Source organism: Myotis brandtii, unplaced genomic scaffold (genome assembly GCF_000412655.1).
Source record: "Myotis brandtii unplaced genomic scaffold, ASM41265v1 scaffold237, whole genome shotgun sequence".
NCBI classification, from domain to species: domain Eukaryota; kingdom Metazoa; phylum Chordata; class Mammalia; order Chiroptera; family Vespertilionidae; genus Myotis; species Myotis brandtii.
The window spans coordinates 1,641,317-1,653,918 of NW_005358943.1; the positions used below are offsets into that span (position 1 = coordinate 1,641,317).

The 12,602-nt window shown below is 36.0% G+C and overlaps 1 protein-coding gene across 1 annotated transcript in view; it reads right to left on the reverse strand.

The window, feature by feature from the left end:
• The window catches only part of PIK3C2G (phosphatidylinositol-4-phosphate 3-kinase, catalytic subunit type 2 gamma), a 276,367-nt gene that overhangs the window by 154,306 nt on the left and 109,459 nt on the right, over positions 1–12,602 (reverse strand). The window contains exon 17 of the mRNA XM_014540168.1: positions 480–573. Within this exon, the coding sequence (XP_014395654.1) occupies positions 480–573 (94 nt within the window). The remainder of the gene's footprint in view (positions 1–479; positions 574–12,602) is intronic.

A 12,602-nucleotide genomic window follows, 5' to 3' on the forward strand; every position in this document is an offset into this window, starting at 1 on the left:
CTCATCCTCCGGAAATTCTGTTTCTTTGTTATGGGGTGGGGCCACAACATAAGTAACAAAGAAACAGAATTTCCGGAGGCTGAGGCCCAGAACCACTGCTCTAAGGGAAAGGCAAGAAATACAAAATTCTGAGGATCTGTCTAGCAAAAGGCTATTACTTATATAACACTTATTAACTTAATTTACATAGGTAAAAAAGATTTAATCACAAGCATATCTATTTTTCCCCAGTTTAATTAATAAGCGCAGTTGCTTTAAAAAAATCCTTTTTGGCTTTTACATACCTTTTTTGTAACTGTATGAATTTTGGCTAGAGAATGTCTGCGGTTACCCATGTTGACATTTCAGCTATAATTTCTCCCTTTGGCTGGCCAAACTGCAATATCACTTCAAGTAGTCTATTGTTGATTCATCAGAAACTTTTTAAGAGAATTGTTAGCTAAAATCCTGGAATTGCTTGGCAACTCTGTTGTTCTTACCTGAACTAGCTGTGGGAGATAGTCCAGTAGTTCGTCATTCAGGAGGTTGTCTAATTGCTGAACTGCCACTTTACGAATTTCTTGATCTGGAAAACTAATACAAAGGAAATATATTTATTAAGCAGTTAATGGTATGGAATAATACATGAAAAATATCAGGGAAACAGAGAAAAAATTTCATCCTCAGTGTATAAAACAAAATAATGGTCCCACAATCAATTAAGATGACTATTAGTACCAAATAATTATTTTTCTGTATTCTATATATCATGTCAATTGCAGTAGAAAGTCCTTTTGACTAGATTTTGGAAACTTGGGTTTAAGTTAGACCCCCTTCCAGCTTTCTTGTCTATAAAATGTGGATGATAGTGATACCATTGTAATAAATCTAATTATTAATAACTGGAAAGAAGCAAAGGGAAGGGCAAATATCATAGGCATGCCCAGAAAGTCTGGGTGGCATAGGAAAGGTACTTACCTGTCAGTCACACTTAGGAATACGTCGTTGGCCAGAGTAGGCCTGGCCACTGCAAGCATGGGAAGATAGGAGATACTTAAACCCTTAAGCAAAGAAGTTCTCTCTCCTGGTTCGCCTAGGATCCTTGTGACTCTTGTTGCAGAGGTGTGCTCTCTTGGGTCCCCTCCATTCACCCATATGGCTCACAGCCATGTGGTCCCCATACACAACGAACAAGTGGATGACAACTAGTCTGATGCTACATGGGACCCAGCTCCATCCATGGAATGGAAACTCTGGATATTGGCTTTGCTTTTAGCTCTGCTGAATCCCTGTTTGGGCGCCATATGTGCCATGCTCAGCATGACCAAGGGTGAACCTGGGGGGGGAGGGGGTTGGTGGTGAAGGATTAAAGAAGACAGATAAGAGAATAAAGCTGGGGCTAGGTGGGACACTGCTCTCACATGGACAGACAGTGCCACAGCCTGCAAGCTGAGTTTTTATTTTATAGCCAGATTCCACGAGGCAAGTAAGGGCGTGGTCAAGATGTTTACAATGTTCTCCCGGGTTTCGAATCTACTCAGTTACCTGCTTTGTTTTGGCGCACCTCCCGCAGCCCACCTCACTTAGCCAACTGGGACCACAGGTTCAGACCATAAAGTCAAGCTTACAACTATAGCCTTTGGCTATAATTGTGCTGGGAGGGTTTTGCCCTCCAAGCTGGGACTTGCACGTGGCTTTGCCATGAGAGGACAGTGCCCTCTCAGTCCAAGGCTTGAACCTGTCCAAATGCTGTAACCCGATCTCCACAAATCCCCAGCTGCACATCTTCTAGGACTGGATTAAGGGAGATGGGACTTTAGAAACCGAGGGATGTAATTGCATGAAAATAAAGCTTTCTACCACATCTCATTCTCCCGTGGGGGCCTCTGGAATGCTTATTCCAGCAGTACCCCAGGAATCCCACTCCCACTAGCAACAAAGGCCATCCACACATTTCTGCGATAATAATAGGACATCTAACATCTTTTCTAAAATAATATGCAAATCTTTGCTTATAATTTAGCCATGCATTTATTAAATAAAGTATTACCAGCTGGAGACCTGATAGTTTATATGATTACTAATGGAATACATTTGAATGAGTTTGGCCAGATCATAATGAAAATTAGAAATCTAAAGTACTTTATAATAAATAAAAATAATTTAATAAGGCTAACTCTTACTAGAACAGAAATTCCTGAGGGAAACTGTACCTTATTCATTTTAGGACTGCACATGCCTGTGGTAAGATTTAGCACTCATTAGACACTTAATAAATGTGTGTTATTGAACTAAATTTATGGAGTATTTAGCATTTGAAACCCTATTTCAAATACAATTTATCCTCAAATGGGCTCCTCAGGTTGCCATTATCTTGTTCCATCAGAGGAGTTAGATTCAATTATCTCCAAACGCCTGGAAGTGCCTAGAGATAAGTTTTGGCACCATCTTGCTTTGACAAGATTTTGACATACTGCTTTGACATGTTTAAAAAGAACTGAGCTTTGATTAGAACAATTAATTGTAAATAAATACATTTTCAGGAAAAATAGGCATAATTTAAAATTCCAAGGGCTATTTATAGTAACTCATTGAAAAACAGAGAAATGAATAAACAAATAAACAAAACCCCCAAATCACTTGGAATGATTTTTTTTTCAATCTTTCAGGTAAGAACTTTGAAGATTGGCTCCCAATACTGGGGAGGTCAGAAAGTTTTAAAGTCTTTAATATCCAGTCTTTGTTCAGCATACGAGGTTACTGAAGGGTGAAATGAATACTATGCAGCTCCAGTGTAAAGGAAAAAATGGTATTACTCAGTATCTCTCAACTCTCCTTAACAATAGTTTGAAATGTAATGTTTAAACAGGTTACATATTTTCCTTCATTTAAACTGAGCATTTTAATCGCAACAAGAATTTCACTTGCAAGGCTATTCACTCAAAACCCTTGTTTCTGACCTGCAAATACAGTTCCAATAATTATCTTTCTTTGAACATTCTGGCAATGAGACCTAGTGAGAACTGTAGTGCGGACACATCTCAAGAAGTACCACAAAGGTCGGAAGATCTCAGTGTAGCATCAAAAACAGCTGGAGAGCAGAAAGAGTGTAATAAAAATGCAAAGCTAGAGGACGGTGAGCTGGTTTTAGCACACTAAGACTTCATTTTCTCCTAACTAAATGTGATTCACTCTAATTTATTGCTCTCAATTTCTAAACCATTTGTCTGAAGCTTGCGGGCATCAAGGTCAGCGTGAGGACGTTTGAAGCCTTAGAGGGAATAGTTACTTGGTACATTTGTTGCCTTAAGTGATGACTTAAGTCAGATACAAGTCACCCAGGCTTTCTTGTGTGCCTTTGTTATCTTATTGATATGAATAACAACAACAAATGAAAAGTAGCAAAAACAAAACTCTTTGATGAATACTATACCTCTCATTAGGTATTTATTTCCAAATATTAAAGTGTAAACTCCATGAAATCAGATTTTTTTGCCTGATTTGTTCATTGATATGTCCCCAATGCTTACAGATTGGTGGGCATGCTCTACATATTTGTTTGAAGAATATCCAAACTGAATGAATTGTCTTTCCACCTCAAACATCTCTGTTTCCAGACTTTTCATTTGTAGTCTGTGTTATCATCTTTTCCCAATCATGTAGGTCTAAAAATGTGAGATACTTCCCCTCTGTATGCCCTTCTCATTAAATTTTTTCCTCCTTTCCATCTGGTGAAATTCTATTCATCATTGTAGTCAAAGCTCAAGCATCAATTTACCTGCAAAGCTGTGATAGCCACTTTGTATACCTGTAGAGTTGATCATGTCCTTTTCTATGAGGTTTTATATTATATACATGGTTGAAGGCCGGCTCATTCATTCATTAATTCTAGTGTTTGCACAGATGAATAAAAGTTTGTGGAGTTGCTAATGACCTTTTATCTTGATATCTAATTAGTTGCTAAGTTCTGTTGACTTTTCTATTCTATTCTATTCATCATGCCTGATTTTAGTTTCTTCTGCAACTGTCTAGTCTAGGCAATAATTATCTCTTGCTGGTACAATAGTTTTTCAAAGTAATATCTTATAAAATTTCTTAATTTATTTGTAAGTTTATTTGTCATAAAATATTGAATGGTTTGCTACTTCCACTGTGTCTCTTTCAGGCCCATGTAAATATTCAAGGCCAGCTGAACACTTCAGATTTTTCTACTCCTGTAATACTGCATAAACTGCTCTGGCTCACTGAGATGATATTTTTACTCTGAAAATGCCATGTGAATTCTCACAACTGTGAGCACTATAACTTTCACTGGGAATATCCTCCTTTTTCTTCTTAAAGTTCTATTCCTCATTCAAAATGGGGACCAAATACTCTTAAGGTAAGGATCCCAATCTTTAGTCATCAATTTTCTGAACTCTAAGGGCCATTTACTAGATGACTCCATGGTCACTTAGGATATGCTAGTGTGCATTAGGGTTTACCTTTTTATAGATGTATCATCATTCCTCAACTAGTGAATAAATCAACTGAGAATAAGGATTGTTTCATCTTCTCTTTTTATGCCTAGGATTTAGTACCATTCTTTAGACATGCATTGATTATAATATAATAAATAAAATCATATTATGAAGTCCCTTTTATTTTTTGCTGTGCTCTAATTTACATAGATAGCAATAGGTATAATTTCACAAACACCATTTATATAAATTCTAGATTTCCCCTCCTCCCCATTCACATGGTAAGAGAAAAACAAATCTGAAGACAGTGAAAAAATAATATATATATTTTTTCAGACTCCTTCAGGAACAACCTCCCCACCTCCAAAAAATACCTCACAACCTCATGACATCTGCATAGTATAATCCAAAAGAAAAATTATATATTTGTACCAATATGTACAAATGATGGAAAGAATGATTTTGCACCTTAATGGAAAGGGATGTATCTTTTATTCGCTACTGTTGTTTGAAGTTCAGAAAGAAATTGGGAGCGAAATTGCTAAGAAACTAACTAACCACATGACATCCTGAGATGTGACTAAGGCCTAACAACATTAAAGCACATCCAAATATAACTCGCATTTGACTATTTTAGAAAGAGTTGGCCACATTAAAAGAGACTGGCAGAGTTAGTGAAGTTCCTGGGAAATGGGCTTTTTCATACATTGCTGGCAATATATAGCAACATGAATTAAAAAAGAAATCTTTAAAATGTGCTTATTCCTTTTCTAGCAATTTTACTTTGGGGAATTTATCCTAAGAAAATAATCAGAGATGTGGGTGAGAATATGTGCATATATGCAAAACTGGCAATGATAGAAATGTCTAAAAATAAAAAGTTAAATATCAATGACCAGGCAATAGAATATATGCAATCATTAAAATACTAAATGAATATTTAATGACATAAAACAAGCATGTCAAACTCAAAAGCTAACATGGGCCAAATAAACAAGGTTTAATTTATGTGGGCCGCAAAAGAACAAAAGCTTCAGTTTTCATAGAAACATAGGTTTATTTCGATAGAGACATGCTGAATACAAAGGGCTGAAATAAATGAGTAATCATTAACATAAAATAATAGAACATTTTAATAAAAATTAATATTTTTTTCTTGAACATTAACTTACCAGACACTGAATAACTGCACAAATTAATAAGCATAATGGAAATAAACCTATTTTTCTTGTTCTCCGAAAGCGAAATATTTCCTGTTGCGCACACCAAACAAGTCACTCTAAGACTAATGACGTGGCAATTGGCTGCTAAAATATTCGCTGCTGGTATTAGTGGAGAGACATGGTGTGCCTACGCGTAAGGTGCATAAGGGAAATGAATGCAACACGATTATAGTAATCAGTCATTAGCAAACGTTGTAGTTTACTATTAATAATTATGTATAGCAGGATATTGTAAAAATTAAGTTACAAAATTTTTATTAAAACGTTTCTTACACACCGTTACATTGGCTGGGCCACAAAAATATTCGTTGTGGGCTGCATGTGGCCCATGTGCTGCGAGTTTGACATGCTTGATATAAAACATTATGAAAAATGTATACGAAGGATCAAAATTTTAATATCAAATATCTGAGTGGAAGTTTCATGGGATAACTATAGTTTTCTTTTTTAAGCTTAAAGTTTATCAGTTACTAAAAATATTTTTAAAATCCCAGCCATTCAACTTACTCTGAAAATCTATATATATAAAAGGATAAGTGACTGTCTGACCAGCCTGGTAGGTATTATGTGCACTGACCACCTGGGGGCAGACACTCAATGCAGGAGCTGCCGAGCTTCAGTGACTTGGCAGCGGTGGTTCTCAGGTGACATACCTAGGAACCAGAGAGGATTCCTCGCAGGGATGTGTGATTCCATCTTTGGCCATGGGTTATGTTGTTGCTGGGGCACTGTCGGCCCCGAATCTGGTTTACTGCTGAGCTGCGGTGACCGTAGACACCCTTTGAGCTGCAGCACTGCCCCAGGTGCACTGACCAGGTAGGGACCACGGGAGGTTGGCTGCAGGGTATGTCCAGCCCATCTCACCCAGTCCTGCCCCACCAGCCACCTTCTAATTAATTTTCTTTCAATGTGCATGAATCCGTGCACCGGGCCACCAGTATATTACTAATGGAAAATTTGTTAATACTAGAAGAAAGCTCCCAACTATATGTCCTTTTACAAATGCAAATCATTGTATGAAAGAATAAGAATTATATTTTTAAGTCGACTTAGAATATTCCATTAACATAATAGGCCCAAAAGAGATCTTTGCCTCTGCAGAATTTATGTTTAATACCTTTTCAGGGCTCTGAACTTAGCAATAGATCAATGGACAAAGATGTTCTACAAATCCTGGCATTCTGTCTGTGTTCTGTTGTCTGAAACTATTTAAACATTCTTTTTGGGAGATAGCTGTTGGCATTTCATGCTTAGTAACTCACTCCTCAATAAGGTGAGGGCCACCCATATTAGTTCTCTGACCGTGGTGTGATATTTACAGACTTAAATGTCATATGTAACAGAAGCACTGCAACCTATTTTGAATTTTCCACAAGCCAGGTATTTGTACTTTCCAACAACCTGATTTGCTTGAAAAATACATGTAATTCTTGCCAATAAGCCAGGTGCCACTCTTTAGCTATTCTGATCACTTTGTTACTGTAATTACTCTAGGCAGGGACATTACCCCTTGAATCTGGAGAAGAAGCAAAATTATTGTTAGAAGATTCATCAGGCTGATATCAACCAGGTATAATTTATTTATAATTATAAAAGATTTCCGTATAATCAATTAGAAAATAGATGATTTACAATGTAATAAAGGAATATCTATTTAGTTTGATCGATTAAAAAGAGATAAGGTCAGCCCTGGCCAGGTGGCTCAGTTGGTTGGAGTGTCATCCTGAAAATCAAAAGGTTGCCCGTTTGATTCCTGGTCAGAGCACATACCTAGGTTGCAGGTTTGATCCCCAGTCAGGGCATGTATGGGAGGTAACCAATTGAGGTTTATTTCTCATATTGATGTTTTTCTCTCCTTTACTCTCTATCTAAAATAATAAATTTAAAAAAAACATATTATTGAGTGAGGATTAAAAACAAATACAAGGTCAATAAAATCCCATTACTTGTTGGGGAAGTACAATAAATTTTTATTTATAATGAAAAAAATTTTAGGCTTAATAAGAGCTCAAGTGAAATACTCATTTCTTTAAGAATATTAATCATTTTTAAATGTTCATTTAAGCAATTTTATGTTACCTAATTTAGTTTCCCCAAGCATGTCTGAATTATGGTCAAAAGCAAAGCATTGGACTGGCTGGCTTACATTCAGTTTTACAAGAGTTTTGTGAGCAGTGCTTCTACATATTCAGGGCTTATGAATTGAGCTAATAATAGAGTTTTGGGGATCTGTAAAAGGACTTTATACTATAGCTAAGATAAATATAACGCTATACAATGATTGTTAAGGAATTACCTAAAAATTGCACACAATTGTATAATAAGGATATTCAAACTGGAAGAAAAAAAATACTCCTTGAAAATTAGGATTGTAAAACTTAATAAAAGAGATCTAAGTTATGTGGTGAAAAATTTCAAATGGTGAAAAATTAAGTAAAATTAAAGCAACTTCAAGATAAATATCTTTCAAAGGAATTTCAGGAAAATATCAACTCTATATTTGTCAACACTGTAGAGTAAAGACAGAGTTGAGGGCCAAGAGGAGGGTTCAGTTGCAGTGGTAATCCTTACATGGGCAGAAAAGGAAAAATAGTAAGTTTCTAGGTAACTTGTTGGCTCAAATTGCACATAGAAACTGACCAGAGGTTAAGGTTTGCTGTATAACAGAGGTCATCCTATTTTTGGTCTCAGGACCCATTACACATTTAAAAATTAGGGAAGATTCCAAAGAGTTTTTGTTTATGTGGGTTATAGCTGTTAATAATTACCATATTAGAAATGAAACCAGAACGTTTAAGAAATATAGGGTATCCCCCCAAATGTATACACACACTTTGAATAATCTTAAAGGCAGTGCTTATTAAAATACATTTCATTTTCAAAATTGAGCTATCAGCTGTTAAAGTGTGTATTCAGTTTTTGGGGACACCCTGTATTTATCAACTCATTTACAAGACGCTTCTATGAAAAATAGCTGTATTTTCAACAACAAAGAAAATACTCCGTGAGAAGAGCAATATTATTTTACATTTTTGCAAATCTCTTCAATGCCTGGCTTAATAGGAGACAGCTGGATTCTCCTGTCTGTTTCTGCATGAAAGCTGCTGCAATGCAGCCTCTGGAAATTCTACTCTGCACTCATGAGTAAACAAGTGTGACAGAGGCAAACGACATCTTAGAATTATTACAAAAAAGTTTTGATCTTTGTCACCACTGTAAGCATGTTGGGGACCACAAACCTCACTTTGAGACCCTGTACAACATAGTTTTGGCATGTGTCATTGTTGTGGGGCCATCAGTCAAGGAATCGGCCCTGTGGATTGTTACTAAGATAGCAGCACATCAACCTAATTTTTTCCCAAGGAAAAATGAAAATAAAAATAAAAAATATATGGCTTTGAACTCATCTGAGAAACAGTGAGATTAGGGAATTGTCATTCCTCTTCTCTTCCCTTAAATATTTACAATTTCTCTCATCTCTGACTAAAAATTGCATACAGTCAATTGTATAATAAGGATATTCAAACTGGAAGAAAAAAAATACTCCTTGAAGATTAGGATTGTAAAACTTAATAAGAGAGATCTAAGTTATGTGGTGAAAATTTTCAAATGGTGAAAAATTAAGTAAAATTAAAGCAACTTCAAGATAAACATCTTTCAAAGGAATTTCAGGAAAATATCAACTCTATATTTGTCAACACTGTAGAGTAAAGACAGAGTTGAGGGCCAAGAGGAGGGTTCAGTTGCAGTGGTAAACCTTACATGGGCAGAAAAGGAAAAATAGTAAGTTTCTAGGTAACTTGTTGGCTCAAATTGCACATAGAAACTGACCAGAGGTTAAGGTTTGCTGTATAACAGAGGTCATCCTATTTTTGGTCTCAGGATCCATTACACATTTAAAAATTAGGGAAGATTCCAAAGAGTTTTTGTTTATGTGGGTTATAGCTGTTAATAATTACCATATTAGAAATGAAACCAGAACGTTTAAGAAATATAGGGTATCCCTCCCAAATGTATACACACACTTTGAATAATCTTAAAGGCAGTGCTTATTAAAATACATTTCATTTTCAAAATTGAGCTATCAGCTGTTAAAGTGTGTATTCAGTTTTTGGGGACACCCTGTATTTATCAACTCATTTACAAGACGCTTCTATGAAAAATAGCTGTATTTTCAACAACAAAGAAAATACTCCGTGAGAAGAGCAATATTATTTTACATTTTTGCAAATCTCTTCAATGCCTGGCTTAATAGGAGACAGCTGGATTCTCCTGTCTGTTTCTGCATGAAAGCTGCTGCAATGCAGCCTCTGGAAATTCTACTCTGCACTCATGAGTAAACAAGTGTGACAGAGGCAAACGACATCTTAGAATTATTACAAAAAAGTTTTGATCTTTGTCACCACTGTAAGCATGTTGGGGACCACAAACCTCACTTCGAGACCCTGTACAACATAGTTTTGGCATGTGTCATTGTTGTGGGGCCATCAGTCAAGGAATCGGCCCTGTGGATTGTTACTAAGATAGCAGCACATCAACCTAATTTTTTCCCAAGGAAAAATGAAAATAAAAATAAAAAATATATGGCTTTGAACTCATCTGAGAAACAGTGAGATTAGGGAATTGTCATTCCTCTTCTCTTCCCTTAAATATTTACAATTTCTCTCATCTCTGAGGGCTATGGGAATATCACAGAAGACTCAGACAAGCTTCAACAAGGCCAGTGGAGTCGAGAAATGAAATTGCCACAGAAAAATACATCTTTCAACTTCTTCTGTTTGACTTACTATTTTGTAATTTCGAATCCTTTATTTTCTCCCATATCATAGTTTTTCTATTTTTTCCTTCCTTGTCTAGGTTGAAAAACGATCTAGGTTCAATATCTTACTCAAAGAACTTTTGAAGTGATGGGTGAAAGCCAAATAGGACGTAACGAGAGTTGACCTTTAAAAAAAGCAACTTTGAGTAAACTGAAAAGCAAAGCAATCTGAGATTAAGCAAAAGTGTAACAGAAATGTCAGACTTCAGAATCCATAGTAAGAATTCACACAGAATGCCGTGAAGCTACTTACAGTTAAAAGCCCCAATGTCAGGTTTGAATTATAAAACTATCAGAAGTGCAGAACTGTTTCTCCAACAAGCTTTGAGTCTGATGATACACTCTGCATCAGCTTTGAAGAAAAATGTTAATATGACTACCTTTGCTTTTTTCTAATACTAAAATGATCTGATGTGACAAAAGAATTTTTTTTCTAGAAAATGTGGTGAATAAAGATTCTTTAGGTTCATTGTAAACCTTTATCTACTGAATAATTCATGTCTCTTCAAGGATTTTCACTGATTATAGAATATCAGAACTCACTCAAATTTGGAGATCTGGTTCAATCTCATGATTACACAATGAAGAAACTGAAATTCGAAGAGTTTAAGCTATTTGCCCAAGGCCAGTTGTTGGTGGCACCGAAATTCAAATAAAATTGTCCAGAATACTAGGCAAGTAGGCTTTCTGCAATACTTTCAGCAAGGCTTTTTTATCTTTTGACTAGATACTTTCATATATGGTTATATAAAACCCATAAGTCTATCTGGGATGCACTATTTATTTTACTGCACTCTAAATGGGTCTCTAGGGACCATAATAGTGATCAGTATAATTTGTCAAATTGGACTGGGGCATTGACCCTTTCATGAACCAAAAGGAATAAGAATAAGTCCTAGACCTAAGGAGACATAGAATACAACACAAAGATATTTCTTGATAGTCTATGGCCTTGTATATAGAATTTGGGGATTAGCAATATAGTCATGGTATGAATTACCAGTAGTATTGATTTTGTTCTTCTTATGTGATTATACTTTGATTTTACTTATAGACAAGCTTAGGGAGATAATACATAAAGCAAGTGGTATATTGAAAGAGATTTTGTGTTTGGATACATTAAATATTACATAAAAAGCCCTTTCTAAGCAAGCTTATCTACACGCTTGACTTCTCATCCTTCTATGGATGATTTCCAAATTGAAGTTTCTACCTCAGATTTCTCCCTTGTACAACCACCAGACCTGTAAATTCAGCCATCTCAAGCACACCGCAAAGCCAACATAACCCTATCTGAACTACCATGTTCTTTTATAATCTGTCAGTCATCTAGGGAGTTCCATCTTAGTGAATGTTTCTATTATGTACTTACTTACATAAGACAGAGATTAAGAAGTAATCCTTGATACCCCTCTTTTCCACTGTCCTTCCCAATTCAAAATTGTCTTTTCTATTTTCTTTACTCTGATTCTATTCATTTCATACCTCACCACTACCACCTTCTCAGGTTGACTGCTGTTCTCTGACACCTGGATGGCTTCCATAGCTTCCTAGAGGATTTTCTCTCATTTATTTTCCCTCACCCAATCCATGCTTCACTCAGAGTTATTTTTTAAAAATGCAAACATGTGCTCCCATTTATCATCATTTCTGCCTTCCCATTGGTACTTAAATAAAAAAACCAAGTTGCTTAATATGGTCCTGTTTAGAGCTCTTTAACATGGTATTTCTGGTCTCATTTTAACATGTTAGTCATCTTATATCATGCACTTCTTTCCTGGCCTTCAGGAACACTGGCTCTCTTAAATGCAAGTTATGCAGGTTCTGTCCCAGGACTTTTTCCTAGATTCTTTCTTCCCAGAAAACTCTTCTCTTATTCTTCCCTTTCACCAATTCATTCACGCTCATCTTTGGATCTGAGCTCAAACAAAACTTCCTCAGGGAAGGCTTTTTCCACTTTGAAGAAAAGGTTTTGTTCCTTTGTTATATAGAACCATATATCTTTCATTCAGAGCTGTGGTAACTCCTATTGTTTGAAATTTATAATTTGGTAATGGCTTATTTCTCCCCACCTCTAGTAGACTACAACTTCACGAAGGCGGGACTAGGTTGTTTTTTTTT